Source organism: Bos taurus, chromosome 10, assembly GCF_002263795.3.
Source record: "Bos taurus isolate L1 Dominette 01449 registration number 42190680 breed Hereford chromosome 10, ARS-UCD2.0, whole genome shotgun sequence".
In the NCBI taxonomy this organism is placed as follows: Eukaryota; Metazoa; Chordata; class Mammalia; order Artiodactyla; family Bovidae; genus Bos; species Bos taurus.
The window spans coordinates 43,338,122-43,355,872 of NC_037337.1; the positions used below are offsets into that span (position 1 = coordinate 43,338,122).

General features: G+C 35.6%; 1 protein-coding gene across 2 annotated transcripts in view; it reads right to left on the minus strand.

Annotated features, from left to right (window-relative positions):
- Window positions 1-17,751, minus strand: part of MAP4K5 (mitogen-activated protein kinase kinase kinase kinase 5) — a 126,891-nt gene that overhangs the window by 26,742 nt on the left and 82,398 nt on the right. For both annotated transcript variants that reach the window (XM_005211730.5, NM_001191128.1), the window contains 7 exons: window positions 8,016-8,074; window positions 6,740-6,807; window positions 5,015-5,057; window positions 4,238-4,391; window positions 3,233-3,330; window positions 3,025-3,066; window positions 2,081-2,165 (listed from right to left, as the gene is read on the minus strand). In XM_005211730.5, coding sequence (XP_005211787.1) covers window positions 2,081-2,165; window positions 3,025-3,066; window positions 3,233-3,330; window positions 4,238-4,391; window positions 5,015-5,057; window positions 6,740-6,807; window positions 8,016-8,074 — 549 coding nt within the window. The remainder of the gene's footprint in view (window positions 1-2,080; window positions 2,166-3,024; window positions 3,067-3,232; window positions 3,331-4,237; window positions 4,392-5,014; window positions 5,058-6,739; window positions 6,808-8,015; window positions 8,075-17,751) is intronic.

The following is a 17,751-nucleotide window of genomic DNA, read 5'->3' on the forward strand; positions in this document are numbered from 1 at the left end:
TCCTTCCCAAAATACATAATTTGATCTACATATGAGGACTCATTGGACAAACCCAAATTAAGGGACATTCTACAAAATAAGCAGCCTCAAAATATGGCATGATCAAGTGAGACAGAAAAGTTGAGAAACTTTCAGACTAAAGGAGACTAAAGGCATGATAGGCAAATCCAACATGTGAACTTGAACTAGATGTTGGTTTGGGGGTAAAAAAGAGAGGAAAATGAAAGACACTCCTGGGATAATTAAAAAAACTTACATATGGACTGTGGATTAAAAAACAGTATCATATCAATGATAAAGCTTCTGATCTTTATAATAGTACTGTGCTTATATAAGAGATGATCCTTGCTCCTAGGAAATACAAAGTGAAGTATAAGGGGAAGAGGAGCATGGTGAAGTGATAAGGGGAAGAGGAGCAGCTCACCCTTCAAATGATTCAGAAAAAAAAATGCACATACAGATAGAAAAGAGTAAAACAAATGTGGCAAAAGGATGAACACAGATACTGTTGCTGCTGCTGCTGCTAAGTCGCTTCGGTCGTGTCCGACTCTGTGCGACCCCATAGACGGCAGCCCACCAGGCTCCCCAGTCCCTGGGATTCTCCAGGCAAGAACACTGGAGTGGGTTGCCATTTCCTTCTCCAATGCAGGAAAGTGAAAAGTGGAAGTGAAGTCGCTTAGTAGTGTCCGACCCTCAGGGACCCCATGGACTGCAGCCTTCCAGGCTCCTCCGTCCATGGGATTTTCCAGGCAAGAGTACTGGTTATATATAAAATGGATAACCAACAAGGATCTACTGTGTAGCCCAGCAAACTCTACTCAATATTCTGTGATAACCTACATGGGAAAGAACCTCAAAAGGAATGAATATACGTATGTGTGTAAATGAATCACTTTTCTGTACACCTGAAACTAACACAATATTGTAAATCAACTATACTTAAATAAAAATGAATAAATAAATAGTATGGTTTTGGTGAGGGTGTTAAAAAAGAAACTTTTGATGATTCTGGGTATATCAGAGTTTCTTGTACTATTTCTCTAGCTTTTCTGTAAGTGTAAACTTCTAGAAAAATAAAAAGTTTACAAATATTAAAAAAAAATTTGCTTACTGTTAATATTATTTTCTGTTACACTTTCTAATTATGGCACATAAAGCAGATAATTACACAACCTATCTTTATGACTGCATTGAAGTAGAAACAAACATTTCCAGAACAACTTCCACTGCCTAAGCTCTGCTAATTCCCAGACAACCAGGTTGGCTCCTTTCTTCTTTGCAACAAGGTGAGTATTATGAGTATTTTATGTTATAAATGATCACACTGAGAACCAGAGGTATTAAGTATCTTTTCCAAGTCACACAGTAATGACAGCTAGGGAACTCAACCCATATATATTTGATTCCAAATTTTCCCCATGTGTTATGCTTCCTCACTTTAAAATCACACAGCCTAAATTTTTAAGAGTAAATTTTACTTTATCAGTTCAGACTTTCAAAAACATTATAATAATACAACAAATTCTTGAATATCATGCAGATTCCACAAATGTCAACATTTGCTACTTTTGTTTTTATCCTTCCTTCTCTCTGCACACACAGTTCCCCCCTTTCCTGAATTAAGTTATAAGCCTGATACCCCTTTATTCCTAAATATTTAAATTTCTTTAAAAAAAAAAAAAAAGGTCTTACATAACTACAGAAAAATGATCAAAATCAGGATATATCAAAATCAGGGAATCAGGATATTCAGGACACTGACACAATATATTATCTAATATCTTGACTCTGAGATTATCAATTGGCTCAGTACTGTCTTTGTAAATAAAAGAAAAATGCCAAATTATGGTTGCAATCAGTTGTGACGCTCTTTCATCTCTTTTAATCAGGAATTGTTCTTGTATGCTCTAAAATTCTAATGCTTTTAAACCAAAACTACCTATTTAGGTTGTTACACATACTATTTAGTCTCTAGGCTGTATTTTTTAAAGTAAAAAGCCCTCAGTTCAGTGATCATAAAAATCCTTTCCAATAATAAATACTTTGTTAGAAAGGTATATAAAAGTTTCAGAAATGTTACCTTTTGTATCAGGATGTATCCAAGATGTTGCACAATTAATTTTCAAAGGGCAGCCATCAAAAACTTTGGAAAAACATGCTCCCATCTTATTTAAAAAGAAATGTTGAGTTATTTGATTAGATAATTTTTATATTCTTAGAAAATAGCTGAAGATTATTATGAAACGCTAAACTAACTCTTATTTGCATATACTTACGGTCTCACTATACAACAAAATTCATATTTTGATATATTGATTAACTCCTTCTATCAAGAGAGTTTCATACTCTTTCCTTGAGTAATCCTCTATTTTAGAGCAAAAATATCAGATTTACCAAAACATCTACATATATCAATGATACATTCTAGGTACCTAAGTCACAAATTATCTTTACAACTAAGATTTAATAATGAAAACAATGACTTTATTGAGTAACATAACAGTTATATTTGCAGTTTACCTCCATAATAGTGATGAGACAAAAAGACTAATATTTAAGCTTAACTTCTACTGTATAAAAAGAAACAATTTAAAAGGCACCCATTCTTATGACTGGCTGAACTACATTACAGAGAGGATCTACTGAAAGGCCAGAGAACAGAAGCTTCTGTGTTCCTTTCCACTGTTTATAGTTCAATGTAAAAATGACTTCAGGCATAGAAAGATATTTAACCCACATAATGAAGAGGATACAATACTATTAATATCATCACATTAAAGTGAAATTGGCCTTTGTAGGCTAGTTGAAGAACTCAACTCTCCGTATTTATAAAAATGGAAATTCACCCAACTCTAACTAACTGACTCAAATAAGGGTACAAGATTGGATTCACGGTTTATTCAAATGAATTTGACGCCTCAGTATTTTATGAATCCTTTCTTTCAACACCTTACGACAGCAAATAAACAATCTTCAGCTTCTAAAGAAAAACTGACAAATGGTTCAAATAAAAATATTCCTTACCAGTACTTTTGGGGTTGGTGGAAGGCCATTGATAACTGGTTTCTGTGGGAAAAATAATTTGTAATACTGTAAGACCTCTTAAAGCCTTAAAAAAAAAACTTTATACATTTAGAAGTCCAGTTATTCCAAGTCTTGAATTAAATAGACTATGCTCCTTATATGATACAGTATTAGTTACAACTAATCACCAAATGCCTGTTATACATACAGGGAAGTCCCGCTTGTCCTTTTTTCGTGGTAACTGTGGTGCTTGTGCTGATCCTTCTGTGTTTTCACTAATCAATTTTGAAATACCATCTCCATTTCCTAAAGAGAATCACAGTTAAAAGTTGGATGACCATACAAATAAAAAACTTATTTGAAAAATAATTTCCCTTTCCCCTCAGTACTTGTTTTGCATTTGGGTGATCCTTCATTAGGAAATATTCTCTACTTTCAGATGAGTTAAAGTATTTTTGGTGCCTTTCTCTAGATGCTGCAGTGGTAGCACTGCAACTGTAGCAGTGGTTTAATACATGAAAACAACAAATGCCTTGCCATACTCTGAGAAAAGTGAAACACGACCTACTAATGCAGATATTCAAGGCCTTTGGAGTTTAACTTTGCTCTACCATTTTAAGTTCTATTTCCCAGTATACACCCTTCAAAAGCTCACACTTCTATATACTAGGCTGTACTTCCAACACAAGCTAGATTTTCTGCTTCAGTGCATTTGTTCATTCTTTCTTGATCTCTATGCAAGTCTGTCAGCACTGGTTCCAACTACTAAAGGCTCACCAAGGGCCTACCTCCTCTCTACCCTATCCTTCTCTCCCTCAGAGAGCTCTGGTGTTCTGTTACATATAGTTACTTATTGTAGTAGACACTTAAAACAAAATGTCTTGTCTGATTTTATGTGCCCATGGATGTAACTTTTGCTGTAGATCATGAACTTCTGGAGGGCAGGGTCATCCATTCATCTTTCTAGATCCTATAATATTTAGTAAGGGATCAAATTAGGGATTGGATTGGATTGAATCTATTTATAGTCCATCCATGTGGAATTTTAAAGAACTTTCACAAAGTTTTAAACAGTAATAAGACTAAAGAAAAAAAAAAAGTCTTTAAAATTTGAACAAAATGGCTTTCTTTTCAGTTTTCACTTTGATTTATTTACCAAGATCACAGTATCTAGCTGTATGCACTCCAGGGCTGCTGATACTGCTAGCCATACCAATAGAGGAAGTCTCGGCTACAGGACCACAACTGGGGCTACTCTGTCTTCTGAGAACTTGGGGAGCTCTGTTCTCTGAATCAGGACAACGTTTTACAGTTGATGACTTTTCTTCATCTGGGAGGTTGTCTTCAGGGTAACTGTTTATCCTTGGCTAGTTGATAATAAGACATAAAAGTACTTTAATAAATCTGGACATAAAACATTAACCCTGTTATTATTATATATCAAAGACTTTAGGGAGAGAAAATATGCCTTTTTAATCTTTCTCCTACATAGTTCAATTCACTGGGCCAAGTAAGTAAGGTAAGTAAGAGCTTAGTTACTGTCTCAAAACAACTATGAACTTGCCATGTGACTTTTAATAGCCCTAGCCCCAAACTGATGTTTTTATAACCAATAAAATCATATACACAATCCATGAAATATTTAATAACTAGAAACAAGCAAGGAAAATGACTTAATGAAGTGTGACTCTAGTGAAATGTCCAACTGTAATAATAAATGAGGACTGTAAACGATGAACTCCTTTCCTTTCAACGTGGTCAAGCATTTTCTTAAATGACTAATAATCTATCTTTGCCTTTTTCTAATAGCTACGAAGATACTGTATTTATCATGAAATATTTTAAAATATATTTTTACATCACAATATGCTCTTGAAGAAAACTATATATAAAATATATTTAAGAGAATTGTGAACAAATTCAATAAAGTTACTTTTAAAATTTATTATTTAAACAAGGATTTACTGCTGAAAATCTTTAAGTTGCTTACCTTAGGAGGTAGGGGAGGTGGTATTGCACGTTTTGAGGTTGATCTAACACAAAGAGAAAAATTCAATTTAGATGGTTTTAAGTGGTCATAACATAAAACAGAGACAGCATTAAATCTGCATTAAAATCTGCTTCTATACAAGGAATATAAAAGACAACTGGATCACGGCACAGAGTAACTTTAAAACCTACAGGAAGAGCTAAGATCTCATTCTGTCAAACTGTGTTAGTATGACTATAAAATAGAGCTTTTATAATGTGAACACAGTCTTTTTTACTTTTTATGTTTTGCTACATTTAATATGTAATAAAAACTAAATTAAACTCAGTTAAAAAAAGATTCAGAATTTTACAGCTGGAATCCACAGTGAATCATATATTCAAATAGCTGGATCATCAAACCCTTCATTACTCCAAGTGGGGTCCAGAGATCAGCAACATTAGTAACACACGGAAACTTTTTTTCTGCCACATCATGCAGCTTACAGGATCTCAGTTCCCCAACCAGGCATTGAACTCAGGCTCTCAGCAGTAAAAGCGTTGAGGCCTAATCCCTAGACCACCAGGGAATTCCCAAGGAAACTTTTATAAATGTACCCCCTGCTGCTGCTGCTAAGTCGCTTCAGTCGTGTCCGACTCTGTGTGACCCCAGAGACGGCAGCCCACCAGGCTCCCCCGTCCCTGGGATTCTCCAGGCAAGAACACTGGAATGGGTTGCCATTTCCTTCTCCAATGCATGAAAGTGAGAAGTGAAAGTGTACCCCCTAGACCTACTTAATCAGATTCTGCATTTTACCAAAATTTCCAGGTGATCTTCCAGGCATACCAAAATTTGAGAATCACTGATCTAGCCCACAGGTTTCACACATTTATCCAGTCATTGCAATCAATTGGGAAGCTTTGAGGATTCTTAGATTCCACTTCCAAAGACTATATTCCATAGCAAGGGTTGGCAAACTTTTTCTATAAAGGGTTAGACAGTAAATATTTTAGGCTCTATGAATCATATAGTGGTCACAACTACTGAACTCTAATGTTGTAAGCATGAAAACAGCCATGGATAAACTTATGAGCATGGCTGTGTTCCAACTAACCTTCATTTATGAACACTGAAATTTAAATTTCATATAATTTTCATGTGTAACAAATTTACTTTGCCTTTTGATTTTTTTCAACCATTAAAAAATGTAAATATCATTTTAGTTTGTGGGATGCACAAAAAATAGGGTCAGATTTGGCTTACAGGCCATACTTTGCTAACCCCAGACCTGAAATCCTAATGTGGGGGTCCTGGAATCTGTACTTCCACAAGAGCTCTCTAGGCATTGCAATGCACTAACTGGTTTGGAACAACTCACCCAGGTCAGCCCCATCACTTAATCACTGAGGAAAGACACGTCTAGAATATGAAGAAATCACACTGCAGAGATGAACTGGGGCTTTCTGACGTCTACTATGGTACTTCTTCCCACATCATCATGCAGCTCATCTTTTAGTATACCAACATTACCGTACTGTATTTTTATTTAGAGAATAAAACCCTAAAACCTTAATGATCAACACATGTTGCCTTTGGGAAATTAAAATAAGTCAGAAGGTTTTTACTGACAAGAGGCATAGTACAACTTTTATAAGAATAAAAATTAAAATTTATTAGAATAAATCACTCACCACCAAATGCTGTTCTTATACAATCAAGTAAAATAATGTTAGAAAAACAACTTACTTGCCAGTATTTGCACCATCAACAAAAGGATTCCACCGTAACAGAAAATTTGGGTCTGATGATACTCCCTATGAAGGTAAAAAAGAGTTTAAACATGTTACCTTAAAACAGGTATTAGTCACTTTATTTGATTCAAAAAACTACTCTTTGTCATGATTATTAATCATCTTGGCTTTCAACTGTGTAGTCTCTAGCTATACTTGCTGTCATTTGACATATTTATGCCAATAACTCATTATTAGTTGACTTAAATGTAAAAAAGATTATAAACACAGCTTAAAATGTCACAAGCCCACTTTACCAATATGCTAGTACATTCCAAAGCAAAACAGAAAAATGTTAACTTTGAATTACGTGCATCACTACTCCATTAGCACAGAGAACTGAGCACTGTTTTAGTCAATTATCTTCAATTTATTGGTGCCATATTTTTTCTGACTACCATGAAAACTGAGAATTTATTGTCCAGCAATATGTACAGTAGGAAGAGCACCACTTCCAAATGTAAGAATGAAGAGATCCACTAACAGAAGATAATTACTCTAAAAAACATACATTTACTAATGGTTAAAAATAAAGTAGATGTTAGAATAACACCTAGGCCAACTCTAACAATATCATGCTTTATTTATTGTTTCTTTCCTTTTAGATAAGAAAAAGAGTTAACCAAATAGTAATCTAAAATACGAGCAACGGTTTTTAAAAAAGGGGCTAGATTAACAAATAAATATTAAAAAACAGTAAGGCAGTGCAAAATTGCACTCTAAACCTAACAGAATCAGTAAGTAAAAAGATCCTGAGAGCTTAAAGCTTAGCATCAAATACCATGTATTTAATAACTTTATGTGAATTCTTCAAGACTTAGAAGTGTCAAAATGATGGTTAAAATGGTATTTACACACTGTACCCTAGTCAAAATGCAACTAACTATAAGCTTTTTCAAACTTTAATTGGTGAAATGTGTGTTGTTAGTTGCTCAGTCATGTCCAACTCTTTGCGACCGCATCGTCTGTTCATGGAATTCTCTAGGCAAGAATACTGGAGTAGGTTGCCATTCCCTTCTCCAGGGGATCCTCCTGACCTAGGGATGGAACCCGGGTCTCCTGCACTATAGGCAGATTATTCACTGTCTGAGCTACCAGGGAATGGGTGAAATACATTATCAAAACTTAACGCTTTGAAGAGTATATTCCTTTTTTCTTTGATCAAACTATACCTAATTATAAGTTTTTTCAAATTTTAATGTGTAAAATACTTTAAAAGTCATAAGTCCTACCATTTCATCCCGTGCTTCTGTTTCTTTTCTCAAAGGAGGTTCAAACTGTAATTTGTCAACTGTAAAATATAACAGATATTCAGAAACTTTAACTTAAAGGATCAATCCTGAAAATGCAAAGAGAAGCGTCTGTATTGGGGAGGGAGGGAGGAAGAGAAGAGAAGAGGAAAAGACAAAAACTCTTAATTTTTTTACTACCAGAACACCCCAAAACAAAGTAACAATTTGGTATTTTCCTAACAATTCTACTTAATTCTTGACTGGAATCAGGAAATTAAACAGCAATTTTGTGTATAAAAGATTTGTGTATTAAAAGTAGGTGAGAAAGCAAACACTTTAAGGATGTTTCTATCCAGGCTATATTGAGACTAATTTAAACTTCAAATTTATGGCAGGATGAAACCTCCAAAATTACTTATAATTATATAAAAATAACAATATTTGTTAAATGAAATATTACTATGGCATTCAGGAATCTAATATTATATTTTGCTAAATGTATATCTGATCTGGCCTAATCAGACCAATTTTAGAATTACTCCTAATAGAGTAACTTCTTTTACATGAAATATTCTGTAAATCAGAGAAAAGGATGACTTATTACCTACTCTTAAAGTACACAGAATTTTAAAATTCTAAAATACAATGTGATTAAAAGACCAAAAAATTAAAATATACACACTTGCATTGTGGAGATACAAGTTTCCTAAATATAATCTTGATAAACAAAATACACTAAAAATAAGTCTTTCAAAAAGGATCCAGTTATCTTTATCCCTAAAAATAAGATTTATAAAGCAACACAGAGCACTTACATAATTCATGACATTAAACAAAAACATTTAAGTCATAAAATTTTCAAAGAAAGATATTCCATAAAATGTATTCTCTACTTTTCAAAAATAACATAAAATAAAAAGAAGTTGCTTATTTATAATGACTTAACATAAAAAAAAAATCTTAATTTAAGAGCCATTACTATAATTCACAAAGAACCACTTCTCTCATTTGAGACAGAGATGAGTTAAAGGTATTTTTCTTTTGGTCAAAGAAGTACTGGCACATAGGTCTAGAAATGAATTATAAAACGTGTAAATATGGAAAGAAAAGAAAGAAAATATCATTTTCCATAACAATTATATAATTAGCAAATTTCAAGACTTTAAACATTACTAGAGAAAGTAAGTTCATAAATTCTCATTAAACATATAGCGAAATATCAACTGTATCCATCCATACCAATATCAGTAATTGAAAATAAAAATTTCAATTTCATTTCTTTTATAACATAAACATTTAAGATATTTTACTTTATCACATGAAAAGTATTCCTTAAAAAAAAATCAAATTCCTTAATGCAAGTCTAAAATTACTACAGCCATGACTTATGGCAAAGAATGCTAGAATCTCCAATATCATTGTTCTGCTTAGAAGAATAGACTCCACAGTTCTAACGAGGTGGGGAGCCTATTGTACAGAGTGAAGTAAGTCAGAAAGAGAAACACCAATACAGTATATAAACAAATATACATGGAATTTAGAAAGACGGTAATGACAATCCTATATGCAAGGCAGCAAAAGAGACACAGATGTAAAAAACAGACCTTTGGTCTATGTGGGAGAAGGGAAGGATGAGATGATTTGAGTGAATAGCATTGAAACATGTATATTACCATATGTAAAATAAATGACCTGCTTTGATGCATGAAGCAGGGCACTCAAAGCCAGATCTCTGGGACAACCCAGAGGGGAGGAAGGTAGGAAAGGAGGTTCAGGATGGGGAGACACATGTGCATCCATGGGTGATTCATGCTGATGTACGGCAAAAACCACCACAATATTGTAAAGAAATTATCCTCCAATTAAAATAAATTAATTAATTAATTTAAAAAAAAGAATAGACTCCAAGTTGTTTTGTTTCGCTTTAACAAAAATCCTAGCAGTATCTTTGGCTGTGTGTTTGGCTTGTAAAATACAAAGATGGGGAGGACTTCTATGATATATCCTCATTTATCTCCAAAAGATGTTACTTACTATAGGCATAAGTGTTAGTCGTTCATGTCTGACTCTTTGCAACCCCATGAGCTATCACAGCCTGCCAGGTTCCTCAGTCCATTGGATTCTCCAGGCAAGAATACTGGAATGGGTAGCCATTCCATTCTCCAAGGGATATTCCCAATCCAGGGATTGAACCTAGGTCTCCCACATTGCAGGCAGATTCTTTACCCCTATAAAGCCAGGGTGAGTAAGGATCTTACTACCATCTAGAAAGATTATAAACCTGTGATGTCTGGTAATCCATTGCTTCAAAATAATTGCTTCATATACTTTGTATGCACACACATATTTGTATTACATGTTAGTAATTAGTAGTTTATAGCAGAAGGGTAAATCTAATTCCTGTTTTACTTATTATACCTATATTGAGGGGTTCCCTGGTGGCTCAGACAGTAAAGAATCCTGCTGCAATTCAGGAGACCAGGGTTCGATCCCTAGGTCAGGAAGATCCCCTGGAGAAGGGAATGGCTATCCACTCCAGTATTCTTGCCTAGAGAATTCCATGGACCGAGGAGCCTGGTGAGCTACAGTCCGTAGGGTTCCAGAGAGTCGGACATGACTGAGCAACTAACGATTTCACTTTCTAAGAAAACAGAACCCAAAGACAGTTTCACTGGGCACAGGAAAAAGGAATAGTTTGGGGCTTCTGAGACAGTGGGAATTTGAAGGGCAGAATACCAGAAATGAGAAAACTGAACAAAGAAGGAACTCTAAAACTATACCAAGAAGTCTCCTTAGAGAAATCTTTGGTTGCATACTAAGTTGCCCACAAGCAAAGCAATACTCTGCAAGGTATGTCAGAAAACAGCTAACACAGTGCTGTGAGCTAAATGCAAATTTTAGTGATCACACAGTAAAAGGAAAGAAATGAATTTCCACCCAGAGGAGAAACTGCTGAATATTGTAGTAAAATCTAAGACAGGCCTTGAAAGGACTAATTTATGCTTCAGACACTCTTTAAAATAAAGAGGTCAAAAGCCAGACATTTAATGTTGTATCACAACATCCAAGATACAATAAAAAATGACTACAGAGTAAGTAGAAAAAAAATAAAAATCATAACCAGTTTAAAAAACAGATACAGACTCAGAGGTGACACAGCTGTTGAAATTAGCAAAAATGGACACAATAAGTAAACAGATGGAAATTGTCAGTAGAGAGATAAAAACTATGTATGTGTGTATATACATGTATGCATGTATGTATCATCCATCTATCCATCTATCCATGTATCTATTTTTCTATCAATCTATCTACATCAATGAAAGTCTAGATCCAGAAAATACAATATACGAAATAAAATTCACTGATAGGCTTAAATAACAGACAGAATACAACAGGAAAAAAGATCAACGAACTTAAAATCTGGGCAACAGAAACTAAACTGAAGTACAGAGAACAAAAACAGGGGGTAGGGAGAACAGAGCTTCAGTGACCTATGAAGCAACATCAAGTGGTCTAACATGTAATTGGAGTCCCAGAAGGAGAAGAGAGAATCTAGGGCAGAAAAAGTGAAGAAATAATGGTCCCAAATTTTATACAGCTAATAAAATATACCAACTTATAGATCTAAGAAACTCAGTTAACACCAAATAAATAAAAACAAAAATGCATCTAGGCACATCACAGTTTTTGACTACAAATTGGCACTTGCCATCCCTGGGTCGGGAAGATCCCCTGGAGAAGGAAATGGCAGCCAACTACAGTATTCTTGCCTGGAGAATTTCATGGACAGAGGAACCTGGTAGGCTACATACTGTTCATGGGATTGTAGTCAGATCACAACTGAGTGGCTAAAACACACACATCTATCTCTACAAGGATTAAATCATGTGCTGCTGCAGCTGCTGACCTGGCACACCCCCTGAAGGAGTTTAACGTGGAGAGCAGAAATGAAGCACCCTGTGCTCAGGGTAGGGGTAGGGGGCTGGCAGGACAAGTCATCAGACAGGTATTTTTCAAAAGCCCAATTCTTCTATCTCCTCATACCTAGAAAAGCACTAAAATCCTTCATGGTGATGACTGCTTCTTGTGAATAACAGAAGCTTCATGAGACCAGCAGAAACTTTCTACTTAAGTATGTGCTTGATTGCATGTATGCCCCCTTAACCAAAATCGTAAATATACTGTCCTTCCCCCATAACTCTTTTGGAGCAGCTTCTGAGAGTTATCCGAGGTGCTGTCTCCCAGGCTGCAGCCTTCATTTTACCCCCCAAAAAACTTAAATCTCATGTTGTGCATTTTTTTTAAAAGTCAACAGTTATGGCAACCACAAAGGGATTCAAACCCTCAATTTGTACTTGACACCGTCAAATTGCTAAGAAAACAACAAACAAATTCCACAAAAGTTTTATAGTATAGTACCTATTAGTCCAACTGATGCAGTTGAATGTTTTCTATTTTGTGCCTTAGAAAAAAATCTGAATTGATGTCATGGATTGCGTTGCAACCTGCAGCTTAACAAATACCAATGTTGAGGAACACATGGGTATGCTATTCGTCAGGTAAATTTTCAAAACTAGTTTTCCTGACAACAAAGGCTTTTGCTTTGGTTATTGTATATCTATTAGAGTGGCTTAAAGGTTGTTTAAAAAGGCTCAACCTTAATAATGGCCAAAAAGATGTTGTCTTACTTTTTGTTTCCTACCTGGGAAAATTCTAATTACTTCTCTAGTAAACACTCACTTGTCTATAACTATTACTAAGGAGGTTTGTGAGACAATAAATCTTCCTCAAAATCTCTATCACCTTAATCATTCTTAGTCTTCATGTAAAATAAAAAGGACAAATGGAATTTTCAAACTTAACTTGGATAAACTTTTAGAAATTCTTAGACCTCCTTAGCCTAAAATGGGTTTTGTTTGTTTGTTTGTTTGTTTGGCTTGAATGAAAGTGAGGTCAACTTTCTCAGGGGCCCATTAACTCTCTCTCAATAAACCCAAAACTGAGTATCTTAAACATCGAAGAATACTGCCCCCAACTCCAGTTTCTACAATATCACAGACTAATATAGCTGAGACCTGTACAGTACACAGTTTTATATTCAAACATATCCAAGCAGTGTTTCCTCTGAAATAATCTTTTTATGATTTAGAACTCAGAAACTGTCTTCTGGGGAACTTCTCTCTAAACTCAATAAATAGAATCTTGCCAGGTATTGTTAATAATTAATAGAATGGCAAAACAGAGCAATGATCCTTGTTTTAATTTGTCTTAATTACAGAGACATGGGCCAATTCAAATCAACAGAAGATGGTCTCAGTAGGAAATCTCAAACTGGAGATGACAATCTTCAGAAGTAGATGGCTACAAGAAGGCAATTTCTACACAAATGTGTTGAATCAAGCTGATGACAATATGAAAAGAATCATTTGTTCAAGTCCAATGGAACAAGATGATAGAAGACTCTGATTTTCATACTTTAATGTGCATACTATAGCTCTTAAGCTACAGTTTTTTCTTCCTCCTTGCCAGTTGAAGGTTCTGGATTGTGGACAGACTACTTGTTACCTCTGTAGAGTCTTTATTCTTAATACTGCTCTGTGTAGCCTCAGCCCTTGGTATCAGTCCAAATACCTGGCTAAAATTTACTTGTGAGTCATCTAAAATCATACACTTAAACCAATAGTTGGGCAGTTATTTTCTTTTTTGATACCTCTCAAATCCCCTTTGGTGCCAATTTTTTGTAATTAGTTGGTTTTCTAGGTAACTGTGAAACCAAGCAGGACCCTATAGGGATGCTGGGCACAGAAGCCTTTCTGGGCATCCCCCATGTTCCCGGAGTTCCAAAGGGCAGATTCAACCTGGGAAGGGAAGGGATGTAAAGATGGGGGAGGGGGATAGCCAGGAAACAATAGTGCAGGTCTTGGGGCAGGGTCCTGGTTCCACCTCAAGGGACACATATAACAAAGTCTTTAAGGTTTTTCAAGAGGTCAGCACTCTTCACAGCAGAGAAATACCACAGAAGGGTATATTAAAAGAATCAGATTAGTTCATCAAGAAGATAAAGTTCAGTTCAGTTCAGTTACTCAGTCATGTCTGACTCTTTGCAACCCCATGGACTGTAGCTTGCCAGGCCTCCCTGTCCATCACCAACTCCTGGAGTTTACTCAACCTCATGTCCATTGAGTTGGTGATGCCATCCAACCATCTCATCCTCTGTTGTCCCCTTCTCCTCTTGCCTTCAATCTTTCCCAGCATCAGGGTCTTTTCAAATGAGTCAGCTCTTTGCATCAGGTGGTCAAAGTACTGGTGTTTCAGCTTCAACATCAGTTATTGCAATGAACACCCAGGACTGATCTCCTCTAGGATGGACTGGTTGGACCTCCTTGCAGTCCAAGGGACACTCAAAAGTCTTCTCTGACACCACAGTTCAAAAGCATCAATTCTTCGGTGCTCAGCTTTCTTTATAGTCCAACTCTCACATCCATACGTGACCAATGGAAAAACCATAGCCTTGACTAGACAGACCTTTGTTGTCAAAGTAATGTCTCTGCTTTTTAATATGCTGTCTAGGGTGGTCATAACTTTTCTTCCAAGGAGTAAGCGTCTTATTATTTCATGGCTGCAGTCACCATCTGCAGTGATTTTGGAGCCCCCCCCCCAAATAAAGTCTGACACTGTTTCCACTGTTTCCCCATCTATTTCCCATGAAGTGATGGGACCAGATGTCATGATCTTCATTTTCTGAATGTTGAGCTTTAAGCCAACTTTTTCACTCTCCACTTTCACTTTCATTAAGAGTAATCAAGTAATCAAGAAGATTACTTGAGGCTAAATTAGAGGAGTGGAGGCCCTGCACACACAAGTAATCAAGTAATCAAGAAGATTCCTTGAGGCTAAATTAGAGGAGTGGAGGCCCTGCACACACTCTAATCTTACCAGCAACCTCACCCACCCTTGAACCACTGTGCTATAAAACTCCTCCCAGGTTGAGACACACAGTTGGGGCAGGAGCTCTCTGTGTCCCACTATGGCTGGCAAAGCAATACAGCTATTCTTTTCTATCTCACCCAAAATTCTGTCTCTGAGATTTGATTTGGCACCTGTGCACAGAGGCTGAGCTTTCAGTATCAACTGGACTCAACCAAAAAGTGGCTTTTCAAATGAAAATTTTTTTTAAAAAACAGAAAATTCAGGTCATACACCCATATCTGGATCAGAATGAGACAGTAATCTGCCTGACCATTCATCAGACTGGGAAGACAGACACAAATTCAAATGCAAAGTCAAAAGAAGAAACAATGTTTCTCCCAAGGATATCCTGCATAGGTAAAGCATCACATGATGATCCCCTCTCTGAATTATCTCTGCTTTCCTATTGAGAAATATCAGTCTCTAAAATCAAAGACGGTCAGAAACTTTGCTTTATTAAATCATGTTTATTAAAATGAACCATTCCACTCTCACCTGGAAGATTTAAGTCACTGATAGAGAGCAGTAGCTTTAATTTCCAACGTAGATACAGACCATCAACTAAAGGAGTTTCTGAATACAACATTTCAAGTTTCCAAAGAAACAGGCTTCTGAATCTATTTTTACAGTATAGATCTTTTCACACACATCCCTACTTTGCTCTAAGTTTTCACTTAATTTTACTTAATTAAATTTTACTCAATTTCCACTTTCCCCCCAAACTCTCTAATTCTTCTTTTCCTATTTAATGAGATGTTCCATGGTTCCTCTGGTGTGTGTTCTCCCTCACTGCAACGAGTCAATAAATCTGACTTTGCTGGACTATACTCTGGTGGTCTTAGGTTAGGCCAAATCTGAAAACTGAGTACTGAAGAATTGATGCTTTTGAACTGTGGTGTTGGAGAAGACTCTTGAGAGTCCTTTGGACTGCAAGGAGATCAAACCAGTCCATCCTAAAGGAAATCAGTCCTGAATATTCATTAGAAGGACTGATGCTGAAGCTGAAACTCCAGTATTTTGGCCACCTCATGCAAAGAACTGACTCGTTGGAAAAGACCCTGATGCGGGCAAAGACTGAAGACAGGAGGAGAAGGGGACGACAGAGGATGAGATGGTTGGATGGCATCACTGACTCGATGGACATTAGTTTGAGCAATCTCCAGGAGCTGGTGATGACAGGGAAGCCTGGCGTGCTGCATTCCATGGGGTCACAAAGAGTTGAGTGACTGAACTGAACTGATAACCATTATTTATGTCCACTAAAAACACACAATAAGGATGATTACAGTAATCATAATAGCCCAAAACTAGAAACAAATAAAATGCCAGCCAAGTGAAGAATGAATAAATTATGCTATAATTATACAATGAAATACTACATTACAGTGAAAACAATAAACTATTACTGGCACACATGACATGAATGACTTTCACAGACATAATATTGAACAAAAGAAATCAGGCAAAAGAGGTGTATATTAGTTGATCCTATATATGTGAAGATCAAGACCATATAAAAACCAATCTATAGTGATGAGATAAGAATAGTGATTAACCAGGGCAGTGGGAAGGCAAGGGGATACAGGGAGATGGGAAGGTGTTGATTGTGAAGGAGCATGAGGAATCCTTCAGAGATTCTGATAATGTTGATCTGGGTGGTAGTTTCATGAGTGTATACAAATTTAAAAATTCATTGGGCAGTACACTTAAACATTTTACTGTATGTAAGTTACTAGCTTAATTTAAAAAGCTGAAACAGAAAACTAAGAACAGAACTAACAAGGTATGTATAAAATCTATTAACAAAAACAAAACTATGAAACACTCCTGATGGACACAAAAGAAGACCTGGGAGAATTTAAAGATAGACCAATAAAACGACCTTCAACTCTACCATCTTCTGTTTGGTACTTGCAGCACACAGGGCAAATTCCACTAAGGAATCAGTACTCTGGACACTTATAAAATAACTAAGCTTTGAGCTCTCCGAGGAAGCTTATTTTGATTAAGATGACAGAATATTATAAAGATGTCAATTCTCCCAAAGTTAGCGTACAAACTTATGAGATCTCAGTAAAAATGCTGAGAGGTGCTTTTTTTTTTTTTTTTTTTTTCAACTCAATAGACTGATTCTTATGTTTTATGTGAGGAAAATATAACAGCCAGATATAATAAAAAGGAATTGCAACAACATGTGTGTGTGTGTGTTTGTGTGGAGGGGGTGAGGGAAAATAGGAGGAGAATTATTTCTAATATATTTTAATAGGTATTATAAAGACATAACAATCAGAAGTATGTGACTGGCACAGGACTAAGTATATTAATGCAAGAGAATAGAATTTCCAGAAAAAGCCCTAAAATCTAGGTGGCAACTTAGTATATAATAAAGATGGCATAGCAAATCTATTAGTGAAAACCTAAGTTTTTAATAAATAGTATCAAGGCAAATGAGTAGATATTTAGAATGAAACTGAAGTTGAATTCATATTTCATATCTTTAGCAAATAATACCTTATATCAAAGATTTAAGTATTGATATTATAAAAAATTAAACAAAAAAAAACAAACAACAGGAAAATCCTTTTATAACCTTAAAATCAGGAAGGCGTTACTAAATAACGACACCAGAAACAAAAGCTATACAAGGAAAGATACATTTACACTACATTAATTGAATACTATACAGCTGCATAAAATACAGAAAATAGCTTTATAATAGCTTTATTTTAAAATATAAAAATAAACAGCTGCTTTTCTGTTTGGT